We start from the raw sequence: 18,740 nt of genomic DNA on the forward strand, positions 1-18,740 counted from the left end.
CCACACAGTTTTGCTGGAATTGAACTGCAAAACATTTGAGTAATGTTATCTGAAATTACAATTTTTTTTTTTTTTTTTAACTGAGCAGCTCTTCAAGCCACCATTCCAAATTTGAACCCCAGAGAATTTTTAGATGCTGTTTTCTAAGGTCGTTATCAGCATGTGGACACTCTAATGCTGCTTATTTGGCAATATTACCTAGCATCGCTGGATTAAAATGCACTTGGGATTAATTTTCATCTTTGTAGGCCCCCCCCCTTTTTTTTTTAAACACTAGAACCGCCAGACTATAGGGTTACTATATCGCCCAACAGCGTATGTATCCTTCCCTGATGGGCCTTAACGCATCATCTCTCTCCATCTCTAAGCGCTGCATTAAGCTCTATAGCAACAGGAACACACACACAGCCCCCTCCCCCGCCATACACAGCCAGATGGTCCATCTAACGGCATGAACCTGCACAAAACTGGAGTACTCTTAGCAGTGTACAAGGTGCTATTTAATCTATTTTTATAAATAAAATATCACACTGCCACCCGGTTGTTGTTCAGTCTGCGGTCAACACAAAGTCTCGGGCGCTCGGAGTAACTCCTGCACAACGTGACATCATGACTTAGCGTTAACAGACACCACTTTCTAAAGCCAAGTGGCGTGTTATCTTGCGCATTTTGAGCTATCCGGCTTGTAGGTCTACGCCTTTGAGCTATGTCTACGCCGTATACAGCGGACGGGTTGGGTTTGGGAAAACAATAACGGGACTTCGGGACAAAAAGGGACGGTTGGGTTTAGGCAGCGTGGACACGCGGGACACGATCCCCGGTCTCCTGGGTGAAAGTCCTGCGTTGTTTGACCGGAATAGCAGTGAATTCGGGCGCCTGGGCAGCACAGCTGGTAGAGACCTTGCTGCAGCGGGTTCAATTGTCATTCCCCCTCCCCATGCGGATTTTCGGCCTTTCATACTACTCGCTACGGCGTAAATTGACACGCAAATCACATGGTTATGTTAGTTAATGGAGGCCAAACGCGGCGTTGATAAACAGCGCTAAAAGCGGTATGCGTCTTGATAACACGCCAAAATGGCATACGTATTGGCCGCCATACATATCGCCACTTCTTGAGATCAGTCTGTCCTGCAAATAAACCCATCTGCTAGGTTCTATGGCTGCTAGGTTCTATGTGCTAGGTTCTATGTGCTAGGTTCTATGTGCTAGGTTCTATCTAGCAGCAACAAATGCTGAAACATAATCAATTTCAATGTTTTTTTTTAATCTGGTGCAAATTAGGACGTGTGTTTTACGGTTTCAATAGTCAACACACAACCTGCCATCTGATCGCACATGATATCGGGTGATGACTCAGAAATGATGTAGGGAGACCTCAGAGATGACGACCAGTCCGAGTAGTACAAATCAAGTGCAGCTTTATTTAAACAGTGAACAAACTTTCATGACACTGGGACAACCATGAGCATACAGACCGTCTGCCCAAGGATGAACCACATGTACATCATAGTGAATACCTTTTAAACTCTTTTTGTGCTTACACAGCATGAGACATCTATTTCAGCACACAAGTTTTACTCTTAAACTACACACCTTTATGGCCGATGCTCCTAATAGATTCCCACATTCCTGGCTCCGATTCCTCTGTGTGAAAGTTGTACCCAAACTCATAATAGATTCACACATTCTTGTGTGTGAAGGTTGTCCCCAGACTAACCTTCGTGTAGTACCCTACATACAAGATATAAAATACATTTGAAACATGTAGGCTGAAATATCCAACCTATCAGCACACATCCACACCAACCTATTAAAAGAATGCAGTTTAGAAGCTCCAAGTGTTTGGAGTCACATAAATAACATTCCAGATATTATTTTAGCGTATAGCATAGACACGGGACTCGCAGAATAGGTATTCAGGAAAAGTCAGGGCAGGAGGGAAACATGGCAATGACAGTGACCAAATAATTCCATTTTTTTATTTTTTTTTATCATAATGTTAAATGGCGTGGGCTCTGGTGGTTCTAGTGTTAAAACCTTCTGACCTTGTTGGCCAGAACATTTCAGAACACAATAATTCCCGTTCAGACAGAGGAGTGCTGCTTAGAAAGAAATATACTATATTAACCGTATTATTTCAATAGCCCATCTGCAGAGTCTCAAAAAAACTTTTAACCCCATTTCCTGCCATTCAAGTCAATGTTTTATATTCCACCAGCCGTGTTGTGTCTCAGAAGCGTCTCTCTGCTCCGCTGAAGAGATCCAGTGCCAGGTCTGTTTTCACGTGAGCCGCGGGGCGTTCAGACAGCTGACAGAAAGTGAAACAGTGAGAGCATCCCCCCAAAAAAAAATATATCATATGTGTCATCTACAACACCACGGAGGATTTTTATCAGGACAACACCAGAAAAGCGAAGACATGGAGTTTAATTACAAGGCGTGCTTGTAGCGATACTAGCTAATAAACATGGGATTGGTCTGTAAAGTTCTTGTAGAGACAATATATAATAATCTGCGAGTCGGACAGCAAGACGCTCCGTTTCTGAGATGCTCCCGGTGTGGTATGGCGCGTGGCGGAGGACGGAACAAAAATCGTGGTGGGGGGGGCAGCTAGATCGCAGCACAGACGTGCCGAGTGGAAAATCCGGGGGTTAGTCCAGCAGTCCTGGATCAAGGCTAGATTAAACAGTAAGTGCTGTGCGGCCATATTCTCGTTGGTCTGTATGCTCAAACCTCATGTCATAGTAAGGGACATAAAGCACTTTGCCAATCCGTTGATCTATCTGTATCGTTTCCGAAGTAGACGTCATCCAGCACTCCCTCTCAGTTGCGTGTTTTCCACGGTGGAAGGTGGCAACCCTAGCTACGTGGTGGGACCTGGAGCACTTAGGAACAGCATTGCAATTAGGCAAAAGGAAGGTCAACCCGTTTTTTCTTTTTTTTTTTTTTCTTCAAACTGGACCACTGGATCTCAGCCAGGTTGTCATTGTGGAGCTGCTTCCTGTGAAATTCTAACTTGATTCCTGAATAGAATGCAGTATAAATTCTATAAAAAAAAAAAAAGCCTTGTACCCATTTCCTAGCTTTTACCACGTCTGTTGACAGCCATCCCTCCACGCGGCTGTGGGCTTGGGTTTCAAGAGTATCTGATGTAATTAGGACTAACAGGTGACTCCCCCCCCCACCCCCACCCCCAATCCCCCCCTCTCTTGTCCCGGCCTCCTCTTTGCTGCAGCGGCTCAGGAAAGCCAGAGGCGGGACCCAGTTGAGGAGGTTCCTTTTTAACCGAGTCCCAGTGCAGCACGGCAAGGATAATGGATGCTCCACTCGTGTTTCCGAGTGGTTGATGTGATTATTGGAAAGAAGATGTTTTTAGAGAGAGAAATATTCAGATGATGCTCTCCCTTTCTGCCTTACTTCCATGAACTGTACGTTGAAGGACTTCTCACACTAGCATTGTAACCAGCCTCCAACCAGTGTTGCACCAATGTCTTAAAATACTACTGTTGTGCCTCTCTAAGAGTGTCTACTCGCCTGACTGGGTTTAAGCACTTACGACATTTCTAAATAAGGATGAATTTGATCTGTACCTCAAAACGTGCAGAACAGTGGGTTTCTGTTTTTTAATTTGTATTTGCTTCTAGGTTTTTTTTTTGTTTTTTTGGGGGCTCTTGTGCCTTTTAGATTTAAACTATAAAGGTAGATTTTATGAATTCTAAACTCTTTATCTAGCAAACAGACATTGACACTATAATTTGGTCATATTTTCTACCTCTACCTTGGCATATATCTTTCTGCAAAAAAAAAAAAAAAAAAAAATCATTAGAAATAGTTTTAACATGTAACATTTTAGGCAGATTTTACCACTGTTGAAGATGGGGAATATCCTCAACATTCAACGCTGAAGGACCGGGTACACACAAGTCCTAGTGGGGTGTTTCCGGAGTCAAAACATTGTTCTCTATCCTTGCCTTTTAATGATATTTCTACTTATTTACTACCTCAGAAAAGAGACAGGTGACTGTCCATCTAACGGCGGAGAAAATGTCTGTGTAGAGTTTTATTTTTGTCAGATTAAGCACATGTACTTTGTAGCTCCGTAGTTTTTTACCGAGGTTAGCTCACAGCAGAACGATGTGTACCACATTGCCTGGCAGTTGACAACTGCGTTTGTTCTGTTTTCCGAGTGTCTCTGCCTCTTCAGTCTGGAATGTTTACTCGGTTTAGGGAGCTGGGCCTCAGTCAAAAGGAATTCCTCAGTTGCATGTTGGAATATACGCACAACCCCTTTTGGGCACTGTGGATATATTCACTCTGAGCACTACACCTGAAAGCAACATCAGCACTAACTTTTCAAACTGAAATCCTTCTCTGAGGCGATTTATCGAGAACAATGCCAAAGTCTTGCCGGGTCTAGCCTCTCCAGTGTGCCGCTATTTCTGTTACATATCCTTGTAAATTCAAGACGTTTTATTTTTGGTTTGAACACATCAGCGTGGGCTCTGGAAATGATGATGGACATTGGTCAATATTTTCAACAATTAATGGAGCACTTGCAAAAACACCCACCCCTGGGTGGTTATCGGTGGGATTACCTGGAGGCCCCCCGCGTTCATGGCGTGAACGTTTTTCAAATTTGCGATACGCGTCGGTGAAGCAAAAATGTCAGCTCAACTGACCAAGCAGGCCCTGCGTTGTCACTGCTGTCCTTCCCCTGCCAAACGTTTTTAATGTTTGCTTCAGACAAACTACTTTGTATGACATTTTGTCTGCGGTCAGTCTTTCCGTTCTGATTAGCCACGCTGGAAGGCGAGGTGAAAAGCCTCGTACTCTCCTGACTGCGTCCCGCTGCCCCTCTGATCCCTCTCTCTGAGATGCTACAAATGGAGAGAAGGCTGGGATTGTTGGGTGTCCCCCCGCCCCACTTTCAGATGCTGGGATTGACGATCCAGAAAGCACTTTTTCGGAAGCATGCTGAGGCCCTTGAAGTGACCCGGGTCTGCCACCATAATGGCCTCTTTCCTCTACCAGTTTGGGTTGTAACCCTAACCAAACCGTGGAGCTGGCGGATCAGATACCACTAATAAGAATCATTTGTGATTGTTGCGGAAGGTATTGGATGATGTCCTGCCGATGGGAGTGGTGGACAAGTTACTCAGGAAGTGTAATCTGTTACTTTTTAACGTATTGCTCCTTTTTAAAAAGTAGTAATATTACCTTACTTAATACTTAAGTAATTAGCTACGTTACTCGTTTATATTACTATATTACCTCACATTCGGGTAACCTCAGCGTTACTGCGATTAATAACTGTAATATAATTACTGTTTTGGAAATTGTAATCCCTTACACTACTAGTTTCTGTGGAAAATGATATTACAGTAACACATTACTTTAGTTAAGCATTACTGCCCAACACTGGTGCTCGATGAGAAGATTCTCCAGCTGGTCAAAAAATGAACAATCCCATTTTTGGCAACCAAATTGGCACAAACGTGGTCGGTGGGAGTCCAATGTTCCATTATTGGACCGGTACGTGTCTGCTGTTGCTGAATAGCTGCGGCCATGGTCTGGAGATGGGAGCGTTGAGCTAAGCGCGTTGAAGCATTCCAGACTGAACATAGAGAAGCAGAGCAGAGGGTACCGGACTCATTTCACTAAATGATCCTCCAGTACCGTGTGTGTGTGTGCGCGTGTGTGTGTGTGTGCGTGTGTGTGTGTGTTGCCTGCGTTGAGGTTGGCTCTGAGAACCACTGCGATGCAGGTTTTGACACCTTTTAACTTAGATATTTTGCATTAGGTGTTTGTATTATCACTTAATAGATTTTAGAGGACAGTGAAAAGAAAAAGGAATTGTCATTTTCTGATTGTCTGAACATAAAGTAATACAAAATAAAAAATCTTTAGATTTCCACGGTGTCCCTGTGTTTCACTAAGAATGGAGTTGACAAGTTGGAAGGTGGTCTCTAATACCCGTAACCTGAGAGAGAGCAGTGATAAATGAAGGAACCTGCAGATCCAGACATACTTATTCTCCAAACACCACATACTATTTTCATCCATATATAAAGTAAACTAGCCAAGAATAGAACGGTCCACAAGTCCAGCTGAAATGATTAGACCATCAAACACTGTTTGGATCCTTTACACCACGTGTCAAACTCGAGGCCCGCGGGCCAAATCTGGCCCCTCGCAGATTCTGATCTGGCTCGCACATCAATTTAGGTTCACAAAACATTTTTGGCCCACCTACTTTTCGTTTTGGTCACTCTTGCTGAAATGTTTAGAATTTTTTTCGACCTCTGTCACTTTTTCCGAAGTTTTTGTCACTTTTGCCAAAATGTTGGTCGTTTTTTTTCACTTTTGCCGACATTTTTGTATATTTTTTTTTCACGTTTTTGTCACTTTTTCCGAAGTTTTTGTCACTTTTACCGACATTTTTGTCATTTTTTTCGACGTTTTTGTCAGTCTTTGTCATTTGTTTTGACGTTTTGGGGCGTTTCTTTTCTATGATGGCTGAGGAACTTTCTCCTGACTTCTTTAGGACTTTCTGTCGACCAAACTAAGTGAGAAGACTATATGACACAAAGCCTATCAATAAACTAAACATGTCTGGCCCTTGGTGTGATTCTAATTTTCCAGTGTGGCCCTCTGGGAAGTTGAGTTTGACACCCCTGCTTTACACTTTCTAAACTGGAAGGATTTTTCTTTACTTTTAATACTTTAACTACATTTTCCTGATAATACCTACAGGCTTTTACTTAACATTTTCAATGCAGGACTTTTACTGTAACGCAAGTATTATTACAGTGCGGTATTAGTACTTTTACTGAAGTAAAGGATCTGAATACTTCTTCCACCCCTGCATATATCGAAGTGTGACTTGTTTTGCCCTGACCCAAAGCATACGGCATGCCATAAGCAAACAGGGAAGCATTTTCATTTAAGGAAAAAGTGCATTTAATGAACAATATGGAAATGTTACAATGTATTCATACTTGATAGAAGCACACTTGGCAGCAGCCACAGCTACCTGTCATTCTGCTCTGCACAAGCTGGGCTCACCTGGATATGTGCCAGACAGAGGGACCATGGTACACCCATATAGTTAGTTAAAGAAGGGGAATTATATGGGCATCACCTAGGTGCAAAGCTATCAGCACAAGCGTCAAGGAAGAAAAAAGCCTGAGCACTTACTCCATGCCTTAAGAAGATTAATATTAAAGTTTCAATCCTATTTGGATCTTTGTATAGATAAAGGATAGAATAGATGTGCAATGCAATTTGCATAGGTGCAGGGCCGTACAAGTACATTGGAATTTTTGTGCATTGCTGTTAGTCAGCTCTACAAAGAAATATGAATGCAATCAAATGGATGAAGTCATACTTAATTGACAGAAAACAAAGCACATGCATTAACAACACTCAATCTACATATCTAAACTGTAAAATGGGTGTCCCTCAAGGCTCTATACTGGGCCCCCTTCTGTTCAGTCTCTACATAAATGACCTGCCCACTGTTTGTCCATCTGTACATTTACAGATGTATGCAGATGACACAGTCCTCTACGTGCATGCTAAAAATAAATAAGCTGCACAACAACTGACTGAGCCAATGAGTAAGGTATCCATATGGCTAACTAATTCATGCTTACACCTGAACATAAGTAAAACAGTATGTATGTATTTTACAAAACAAATTACTGTGACATATGACCCTGAGGTAATTGTTAACCAAGAGAAGGTTAGAGTGGTATCTGACTTTAAATATCTGGGAATCATGCTAGACTCGCAACTCTCATTTAAAAAGCATACAAAAAAGGTTGCCAATATTGTTAAATTAAACCTGGCAAATTTTAAACACATAAGACCATACCTACCAATGAAGGCCGCAAAGCTCTTCTTGCATGCGATGATCTTCTCACATTTTTCTTACTGTTTAACTAGCTGGTCGCAAGCCAATAAAACAACATTGCAACCATTGGAGTCACTTTATAAACAAGCATTAAAGACATTGGACCATAAGGGTAATATCTATCATCACTGTCACATAATTAAAAAACACGTTTAGCTTTGAAAACTTTAGAAACTTTGCTGATGCCTGTCTTGTCTTTAAGGTACTCCGTGGGCTTGCTCCACCACCACCGTGCCAGTTTATAAAACTGAAAGATAAGGTTAATAGAGTAACCAGAGCAACCACCAGAGGGGACTGCATAGTTCAATTTAGAAAAAGTAGGACTGGAAGCACAGCCTTTTCTCTCAGAGCTACAATTTTTTGGAATAGTCTGCCCAATGAGTTAAGGGAGTGTAATAGTCTCTCCTCCTTTAATAAACAGCTATTATTGTATTTGGTGTATTGTAACCATACACCAAATACTTAAGCCCATGAACATACTTTGCTTTTATTTTATCATTTTCTTTATTTATACTGTACTTTATACTGTAATTAAGTTGAGGATTAGATGAGGTGAGCAATATATTGTCTGTTTGAGGGTATATTCATATTGTCTTAAAATTCTTGCTGTATTTATTACATTGCTACTGTGTTTACTAAATTTATAGTGTATTTGCATTGACTTTTGTATTTTATTGTGCCTGTTAAGACCTGGCTAGGGACAACAGATGGAGCACTTGTAGCTAACTCTGGCTTGTTTACAGCAAGTAACTTGTCTGTTGATCAATGAGCATTGTCCCTATCAAATAAATAAATAAAATAAAATATATAAGAAAAAAAAAATAATAAAAAAAAAAAATATATATATATATATATATAAATAAACAATCTAAAGCAGAAGAACAATATAAGAGAAAAAAGCTGTAAAATGAATAAAATTATAATTGCAAAAGTGCAGCGGAAACATACACTATGTAAAGACTACTTGTAAATACTTGTAAATATATACTTTATATACACATTTTTCACATTATCTTATTGCACACAGAAAGTGTTATGGTATTGCACACTGAATTTAAAAAAATGTCCACAGCTATTATTGCAGGTGTGGGGTGTGATACGTCCTTCCCACTTAAATGTCCCATGCAGCAGTCTGACAGCAGCTGGGAAGAAGCTGTTGTTGGAAGCAGGCCCTGTGAGTGGAGATGCTCTGTGGCCTGTGATGTCTTGGGTTGGATCCTGAGACCTTCCACCTGAACACGCCGTGTGCTGGATGATGCTTGCCCCTGAGGATGCCCTGTGCGTTCCTTCTGCAGCGCTGCATGTAAAGCGCGTCCGTGGAGCGAAGGGCCGGAGCCAATGATCCTCCCTGCAGTCTTGAAGACGCGTTGAAGTGATTTCCTCTCAGACTGGTGTTTCCAAACCACTCGGTGATTCCACTGTGCCTAGCCCTTGTCAGGATGTTTGAAAAATGGGAAACCACCACCCAATTCATACATTACACCAATAGGCTGACATGCTTTACGATGGCAGGTGTGGTTCACCGCAAACAATCGACAATCCACTCACATCGAAAAAGTACATCAAGAAAAAAATGGTAATAAAAGTCAAAATAGTCTTTAAAATACTTAGGCCTACAACATATCTTATTTTTCAATTTTAATGTCATACCATAGGCTATACGAAAAGCTACATCACCAATGTTCAATAATATATTCAACCTTAAAGTGCTCATATTATGCTCATTTTCAGGTTCATAATTGTATTTAGAGGTTGTACCAGAATAGGTTTATCCATCCATCCATCCATCCATCTTCATCCGCTTATCCGGTGTCGGGTCGCAGGGGGAGCAGCTCCAGCAATAGGTTTACATGGTTTAATCTTCAAAAAAACACCATATTTTTGTTGTACTGCACATTGCTGCAGCTCCTCTTTTCACCCTGTGTGTTGAGCTGTCTGTTTTAGCTACAGAGTGAGGCATCGCACTTCTGTTCCATCTTTGTTGGGAGTCGCACATGTGCAGTAGCTACAGTAGGTAAGGACTACTAGCCAGTCAGAAGCAGAGTATGAGGGCGTGCCCTGAGGACTACTAGCCAGTCAGAAGCAGAGTATGAGGGTGCCACGCTAGCAGCTAGGCGAGCATTATAACGTGTGTTCCAAAGTGACCACGTTTGTCTCTGAAGTAAAGGCTGGACTACAATAGAGCTGTTTGGAGCAGTTGGTTAACAGTGTTTTCTGTTGGAGATGTTAAGTCCCTTTGGGGGGGACTTTGGCCTTTTTCACTTTGTAAACCTATAACATGCACAAAAAAGATATATAACACAATAAAGCATTATATGAGCACTTTAAAGGCACTGACACACCAAGCCGACTGTCTGTTGCAGTGTATTGCAAGTTGAGCTCTCTCTCTCTCTATTTCTTTCCCACTCTCTCTCTCTCTCTGTCTCTCTCTCGCTCCAAATAGTTTTTACAGTATATTGCAAGCACAAATTAGTTTCATACTGTCTGTTTCAGCTGATGTCATCATTATGTAACATTTAGTCTATGAAAAAGACATCATTTTATGGACGGTAAACATGTCAAATGTAGAAGAAGTTCCCTGACTCCCTTTAAAGTCCAGCTGTTTCTCCAGTAAAGTTATGAATTTTGTAAAAAGTTGTCTAATTCACGAATTCATAATTGTCCAAATGTAATAGGCACATGCTGTTCTACTCTATTAAATATAATTTCCCTGTGTTGGGCTTTTATTTTCATGCAGCTTTGGTTGAATAGCACAGCGTTCATGTAGCCTATAGGTCAGTTTATCAGGAACTAGGAGACAGACATCTCCATCCTATAAAACGACAACCTGTAGTTTCATTGATATTCTCATGACCTGGTCATTATGATATGTAAGCGACTTTGAGTCCTTGAAAAGCGCTATATAAATTCAATTCATTATTATATTATTATTATTATTATAATATAATAAAGTACGCTAGGAACACACTCTCATACACATAGCCTATTATAAGAACAGCTGATTTCTGGAGCAGTAAACAGCTTTAGAGGACGGTTGTTGTGCTTACTATGAAATAAAATCCTGACTTAGACATCCTCTATCTGGAAAGTGTCCTGAGACTTCTGTTATGATGGGACACTTTAAAGGAAATGAAACTGAATTAAATATTTTAATTGATTGACAGCCCAAATATGAATATAAAATGAGTAAATAAACCGTACATTTGATTAGAACAAAGCTGTGTGTGTGAGAGTGATGTAATGATGAGAGAATGAATGAATGAACGTGGACTGTCCTGCTGGCTCTCTGTCCTTCTACACAGTCTCCTCTGACTCACTGATCCACCTCCACACCTTCAACACCACATTCACTCAGCCTCTCTATCCTGGGTTTGGGGTCTGGTATCCTGGTTCATCTGTGTCCTGTGTAGGACGGAGAGTCTCTTCCTGCTTCATCGAGTACTCAGTTTAACTCAGTTTAGTTTAACTGATGACATATTACTGCAGTAAAAGTACTAATAGCAGTAGCTAATGTGAAGTTACAGCAGCGAAGAAGATGAGGAGGCGTACAGAGGAGGAGACAGAAAGAATCCTGTGGAACCAGAAACACTGACAACAGAGATCAGAGGAGCAGCTAAAATGAGCAGGACATTACAGGGGAGCGGCTAACTAATGATTATTATTTTTATTATTAAAATTGTATTCACAATTATTTTTGTGGATTTGAAAATGCAAGTTTCTTATTGAGGACATCTCCATAGGTTGACGCTGTAAGGAACCTCTGCAAAGAATGCAAACTTGCTAGTTTTATGTGACAAATAAGAAATACAATTCCTTTTCTTTTTATGTAACAAAGGGGTGTGAAAAAATAATTTAATATGTACTTGCTGCATTTATTTACTCTCTTTTTCTCTTTTAGTGCTTTGACCCAGAGAGAGCCTTCTACTCTGTTGTGACCAGCCTGCATCTTTTTCATCATCCAGTATCTCCTGTCTGCATTGTAAAGGATTTTACCCAAAACAAAGTTTCAACTTGTTTAGGCTCTTCTGAACAAAGAACATTTTAAAGCTCATCACTGCATGGAGATATGCTTTGTTTTTGACTCACTGAAGATCGCTACTGTTGTGCTTGCAGAAATCCGGGCTGTAAACTGCATGCTCTAATTTCATGTACAGTATTTTGTCAAATGTAATTTAAATGTTTTCATTTGATTTGTGAAGCTCTCTGCCTACTTTTCAGTAGCTTGTAAGTAAACTGGACTTGTTTTGTTACTGTGTTGCTACTGAAAATGTGTAATTGTGTTCTCATCAGTCTTGTATAAAGTACTCAAAAGCAATACTTGAGTAAAAGTACAAGTATCTTACCAGAAAATTACTTTGGTAGAAGTTAAAGTCTCCTTTTAGAATATTACTTGAGTAAAAGTCTTAAAGTATCTGATATTAACAGTAGTTAAGTATCCATAGCAAATTTCTGATATTAAATGTACTTAAGTATTAGAAGTAAAAGTAAAAAAAAAAAAAACTTTGATTATGAACTTTATGGCCAAAGGTGTGTAACGTTATCTTCATCACCACTGTCGTCGGGGTGGTCATCGTCTGTTACCATGGCAGCAAAGCCTGCACCAGGTGCTTCCATGACACTATCAGTCATTATGCTTCCTCCTCTTCTTCTTTAGTTTTTGCCTATGTTTTTTTTTTTTTTTTGCCGCTTGGCCACAAACAGGCATTATGTCACCAACTGGAATGGAGCGTGCATTATCTTGGCAATTTAGGAGCAATGATTCGCCAAACTTCCTTTTTTTCAGTGTAATAAATTTCTTCTGATTTTATTTTGTAGTAACAAGTAACTGCGTTCCAGACACAGTTTTTAGCCCGTAAGTTACGACTTAAAGTCACGACTCACGACTTGGTAGCGTTCCAGGCAAAGTCACCACAAACCCTTCTAGCTAGCGTTAGCTAGCGGCTACCTAACGTTGACGTTAGCTATCTAGGTTACTTTACGTTGCCTATTTATGTCTATTTATTTCTACTTATCACTGTTAATAAACGCCGTCTGTATAGCATCAACGGGGGTCGCCATTGTTGTTCATGTGTGTGTGACGTCAAAAACTGTAACTGGGAGTACAACAATCTGGTACCAGTTCACGAGTAGTAAGTTACGGGTTTGACTGCTGTTCCAGGCACTTTCACGGGTAGAAGGTTGTGAAAACACGAGATACGGGTTGCCTGGAACGCACCTAAGATGCTTAGGGGAAATGTAGTGGAGTAAAAGTATACATTTTATTTAGGAAATGTAGTGCAGTAAAAGTATACATTTTATTTAGGAAATGTAGTGGAGTAAAAGTAAAAGTTTCCAGAAATATAAATAACGAAGTAAAGTAGGCCTACAATACGTAAAAATTCAATTTAAGTACAGTAGTGAAGTATTTGTACTTTGTTACATTACAACACTGGTTCTCATTGAAGAGTAGTATTCCCAGACTCTCAGGATTAATTTATTGTTCAAATCACTAAAAATGATAGATGGATCTAACATGACGGTAGGGAGGGTTAAATCCACGACGATTCCCCAGAAAATGCATGGCTGCGATAGCTATCAGGGTCTAGCCATGGGTCTACCACAGAGGCGGCGTCAGCCGATTTTGCCAGGAGAATAAATAGATGAAAGCAATAAAGAATGCCTAAGAGCCTTATTGCAATATATTCCATTATGTTTTTATAGTTTGAATTGTCCCATATGTTTCCCTTTACATAAAGATATTTCCAGCATAAATTTATTCAGAAAAAGGTAGAAATAGGTGCATAAAAATTCATCTGAATGTGTTTAATGTTCAAACCCTCATTGGTCCGTGCTCAGCCCCGAATCTCCTCAAGTCCTAGAAACGCCCCTGGTCTACCATAATCAATGATCACGTTTGTATTTGTCCCTGAGTGTGAAAAGTATCAATGATAATGTTGTGACAAAGAAGCTAAAGGTGAAATTTGTATTTATTTTTCTATAGTTCCACCCCGAACTATAGAAAATGGACTTTTATTTGAAAAATAAAATTAGAAATACAATTTTTGCTAAGAACTGTAGAAAACGGGCATTTATTTTGAAGGCGCATAAAACAGGGGGCGTGGCGTGAGGGGCCATCATGGGCGTGGCGTGAGCGGCATCAAAACATCTTACCGCGATACTTGTGCTTTAAAATGTCGATCCAGCCCAACATGTCAGGGAAAGACCAAAGTGGCTGGTAATGTGCTGAAACAAAGTGGTGTTCTGGGAACAGAAAACAACCTAGTTTGGAATATATCTATCTATTGGGAGTCAAACCTACGTTGCTCGCTGACAGTGCTCCAAAACAGCTTGTAGCTTCGTCAACCCTGGGCTCGCTTGAAACATTTAGCGACGCCCCCTAGCATCCACTGCGACTAGTCGCGCAGTAACTATAGCGATTAGCTTGTAGCTTTCAAACCCCAGGGGCCAGGATGCGAGAGGATTCTTTGTGAGGAACGACCCCATCCACGGTAAGTCACAAACAACAGTTAACTAGCTACAGTTGACAGTCTGTTCGGATGGCTAGTACGCTAGCTAGCTGCTTATCTAAGTTAACTTCACTGTAGCCTAAGGCTAGTTAGCTTGTAATTTAGCATGGATTTGTCCCCACTCAGTGCGTTGTCATGTCAGTCAGGACCTATTGTACGTATACAGTCTCTGTTCGTTAGTCAGGATGAGTAGCTAGCTACTGTTACAGCCAGTCAACGTTAACAACAAAAGGATGGGGACTGGTGTAAGAGACTAGCTAGCTAACGTTAGACATGTCACGTTAGACAGATTGACGACATGCATTTCAACTAGCTAGCTTGCGCTGATAGTAGCGTGAACTTGAAATAGATTTCGCCTGGGTGTGTATTGTCTCTTTTCAACCTGGGTTGGTGTTGGTATTACATTTAGCTAGTACGCTCCCCTGTTTTTAAACGGGTAAAGACGGACATTCAGACCATGCGTACAGTGCTACCTTCAAACTGTGTGAAAGGTCAGAGCTGAGTAATGGCCGTCACCATACAGGTGGACATGGTCAAGACTTGACAAGATAAGTAATATATTTAATACAATAAATACATAGTGAAAAGGTAAGGCAAAACCAAACAGTATAGAAAAGTAAAGAAATTGAATCGAAGTCCAGAGTTGTTGGGGGGGGGCAGAGGGGAGGGGAGTTCAATAAGACAGGCGTACAGGTAGTTAACGCTATTGCTAAAGAGAATATTCACCTAACAAGGTTGCAAAAGTGCAACAAGGTTATATGTTTCAATGCATGAACTAAAGAACGTGCAGGATCATGCAGATTCCAGAGGAGGAAGCTAAACATGAAAACTTACAAACATACAGAAATATTTAAAATTTTCAATTGCAAGCCAAAACAAGCTATTGAATTACAGATGGTTAAAGCTGGCAGTATCTTATCTTTGAACTATCAGTTATTCCCCTGAAGAGACCACAAACAAGGAATGAATGAATTTGTTCTTGGATAGAGAGAGAGAGAGAGAGAGAGGGGGAGCATAAATAAGACACTAAACAGACGCTGAAACTGAAATTTATGTACTGGCTAAGCCATTAAAATACAGATGGACCTAGATCTCTCAGCCACACCCAGGTATTCTCTCAAACATATTCAATGTAGTACGGAATGCTGAAAGATAGTGATAGATATTTAGTCCACCAGATAGTTGTCCATCCAGTCTACAGTGACATGGTGAAGATATTTAAAATAGATAATACGTTTGCAGTGGATTTCAGATTTCAGTCAGACACTTTTGCCAGACATGCTTATACGGGTGTTTTTTGATGTCTTATCCCCCTGTCCAGTGCCATGTCTTTGGTTTTCCCTCGACCCAACACCAACGCAGTACACGGCAAGAAGGATAAGAGACTGATGGCGGAAGTGAATGCATCACCACTCAAGCATTTTGTCACGGCAAAGAAGAAGATCAACGGGATCTTTGAGCAGTTGGGGGCCTACATCAAGGAGAGCGCTTCCTTTCTGGATGGTACCCTCCCACCTGCCCTTTTCTAGCCCCTTACACGCATGCACCCCTTTATGATAATCTGAAGGCAATGTAACATGTTTGTCTCATATCTGATTAAGCAAACTCCCAGGTGACTTGTGTAAAAAATCACGGCGGCAATATCACTAGGTCGGACATGTAACGTTTCAGTTTAACTTTTAGCACCGCGTGACTCTGAGTTGAATGCCATCAGATGAACATAAAGGCTGCAGCAGTACACAGTTAAGCATGCCTAGAGAGAGAGAGAGAGTAACTAAAGTAACTGATACATTTATTATCTCAATCTTTATCTTTTATACACAGCATGGGTGTAGATATCTCACACAGGGTGGGGGGTCTTTGAAGTTGGGACAAATAATACAGCCCAAATTTTACTTGTAAAGGATATGTGTACACAGGAAAGCCTTACTACTATTGTTAGTGTAGCAGGGAGACGTGCCATGTTCTTTCTTCTCAAAGTTTCTCTCTGATTCATTGAAAAAGCTCACTAAATTGACCAACATATTCTTCTTCAAAACCATTTATTTATTTATTGCAGTGTTTTTAAGTTGTTTACAATCAAGCCACCAAAATACAATGCATTTGAACTTAGGTTTATAGGTCCACCACGCGGTCATATTGTAATTATTAAATGATCGTGCGCCCTGCACATAAAGGTTAGGTTTTGTCTCTTAGCCCATCATACTCGGCAAAATCAAATGTCCAGGCCCAGGCACTGAGCTTTCTTTGTTTCCCCCCCCCCCGCATGAACACAATAGTTGAATAGGTGACCAAACAAGTTTGTCACAATGGGTAAGGTAATGTTTTTATACAAATTCCAGCACACTTCTAAAACTACTTTTTTACAACTTGTTTATTTACCAATTATTAAAAAAAAAGTACATTCGTGAAATACATTCCACATTGATATTATTGTAGCTGAACTTGCTGTATAGAAAAAAGTCATGGTACCTTCAAAATACTGCTTACATTACATTACTGCTGGCTTCTGCTCTCTGCTGCTACCGGCAGTAAGATGAGTGCTTGGGGACGTCAACAAACCTATTTATTAATTTAACTTACTTTAAAAAAAATAAGTGCTGTAGTACAACTAGCAGGAGACAAATTATAATTGAGGTAAGTTTGGAGACACTAACTTATTTAATCATTAAATTAATAAATATGTTTATTGTATCTCTTTTCGGTGTTGTAATTTGTAGACGTCCCTAAGCACTCGTCTTACTGCCGGCAGCAGAGAGCAGAAGCCAGCAGGCAAGTGTTATAAAATAAACTCCTGGTGTACTTACAAACTGTCCATCGTTTTATGAGTACATAACCTATTTGTACTACTGTAGAAGTTTGGTATCATTTTGGGCATTATAAGTGGCGTAACTTAGGAAATACACAGTAGGATCCATTAGCGCCTGCACTAAGCTATTCAGCTGATAACACTAACTCTCCCAATGTTCGATCCAGGTGAAAAAAGCTTCGGGGGGGTGTTTGGCTTGAGGTCATGGTGCAAAGGACCCTAGGGTGAAATTACTCCGAACCATCACTTTAAGTTTGTAATTCAGCTTACAAACCCTCTCTGATAACCCTGGGACCACCTGTAGGCATGTAACCCCCCCCACTCCCACACACACACACCATTTGACATTAGTCTAAAAAATATGCTAAATCTGATGTAGTTAGGTCTGGCTTTCTAAGGAAACTCCACATATAACCAGACTGATTGGCCTCTGTTTGATGACTCCACATTACAGATACTTACAAAAATGAAGAGCTGGACCCAGTCGCCACAGAGGAGCAGGTCCAGGAGGTCCAGGGCTACCTGGCCAAGGTGGCAGGGATTGGAGAAGTACTTGCACGCAGGCATATGAAGGTGGTCTTCTTTGGGAGGTATGTCTGGACTCAACAATAATATTGTTTGCCACTGGCCCACATAGCTGAACTTACCGATGTTTACAGCGCCTCTGGTTTTTATAAACGTAGTTATTCCAAGGTACACATGTGGGACTTTTATTATGTGGGGCTTAATTTTGAAACTGTAGAAATGCCTGATTTTGAGCCTGTATATAGTCAGAGATGTCCTGAACTCAAATATATCAGCTATTGTCAGACGTTATGGAGCAGGGATCATGTGATGTAATGCCTGCTAAAAGGCTGCTGAACAGCGAGCTCTGCATCGCTTTGTTACATTAATCCTTTTTAAGATCTGTAACCGGGGACACATTTGTGCTCAGCTCAAGAAACATTGCGGGAGCCAAGGATGTTGAAAGACAAGAAGTCCTGGGCGTGTGGGGATATTAAAAACCCTCTGCTCATCCCGTGGACCTGAAGCCGTCCAAGACCAAGACGGCGGATGTGTGCTCGGAGCTAGTCTCATAAACTTGCGAATGGCATCGGTAGCATCTATGCCGCACTAATGAAGATCTCAGGTGACATGGAAACATAGACCGTTAAAGAAGTGGACAAAGTTGTTTTCGACGGAGCACTTTTCCGGTGCTGGCTGAGCGTTACTGAGCAGCCTCCAACTGAGCATGCCGACGTAGATGTGACGTGAGCAACCTGTCTGAAAGTGTGAAGTCTTCTGGTAGCTGTGCCAAGAGAAATCTCAATCATTCCCAATCTTACAGAGACGGAGAGCGTAGGTATATGTAAGGAGATAACATAGGCACAGGCTAATTATTGCTAACTAAAATGCTAGTTAACATTAGTCATTAAACCTAAACAGCTAATGTGATTCGAAACTGCCTGCAAGCTTCTCCTGACAGTAGGTCACGTGGTTATCACACATCGTTAGCCTATTTTTACAA

At 40.9% G+C, this 18,740-nt stretch overlaps 1 protein-coding gene across 1 annotated transcript in view; it reads left to right on the forward strand.

The window, feature by feature from the left end:
* Positions 1-14,066: 14,066 nt before the first annotated feature.
* The window catches only part of mfn2 (mitofusin 2), a 29,191-nt gene continuing 24,517 nt past the window's right edge, over positions 14,067-18,740 (forward strand). The window contains exons 1-3 of the mRNA XM_039800188.1: positions 14,067-14,406; positions 15,746-15,927; positions 17,688-17,823. Of these exons, the coding sequence (XP_039656122.1) occupies positions 15,750-15,927; positions 17,688-17,823 (314 nt within the window). The 5' untranslated portion in view covers positions 14,067-14,406; positions 15,746-15,749. The remainder of the gene's footprint in view (positions 14,407-15,745; positions 15,928-17,687; positions 17,824-18,740) is intronic.

This window comes from Perca fluviatilis, chromosome 5, assembly GCF_010015445.1.
Source record: "Perca fluviatilis chromosome 5, GENO_Pfluv_1.0, whole genome shotgun sequence".
Lineage (NCBI taxonomy): Eukaryota > Metazoa > Chordata > Actinopteri > Perciformes > Percidae > Perca > Perca fluviatilis.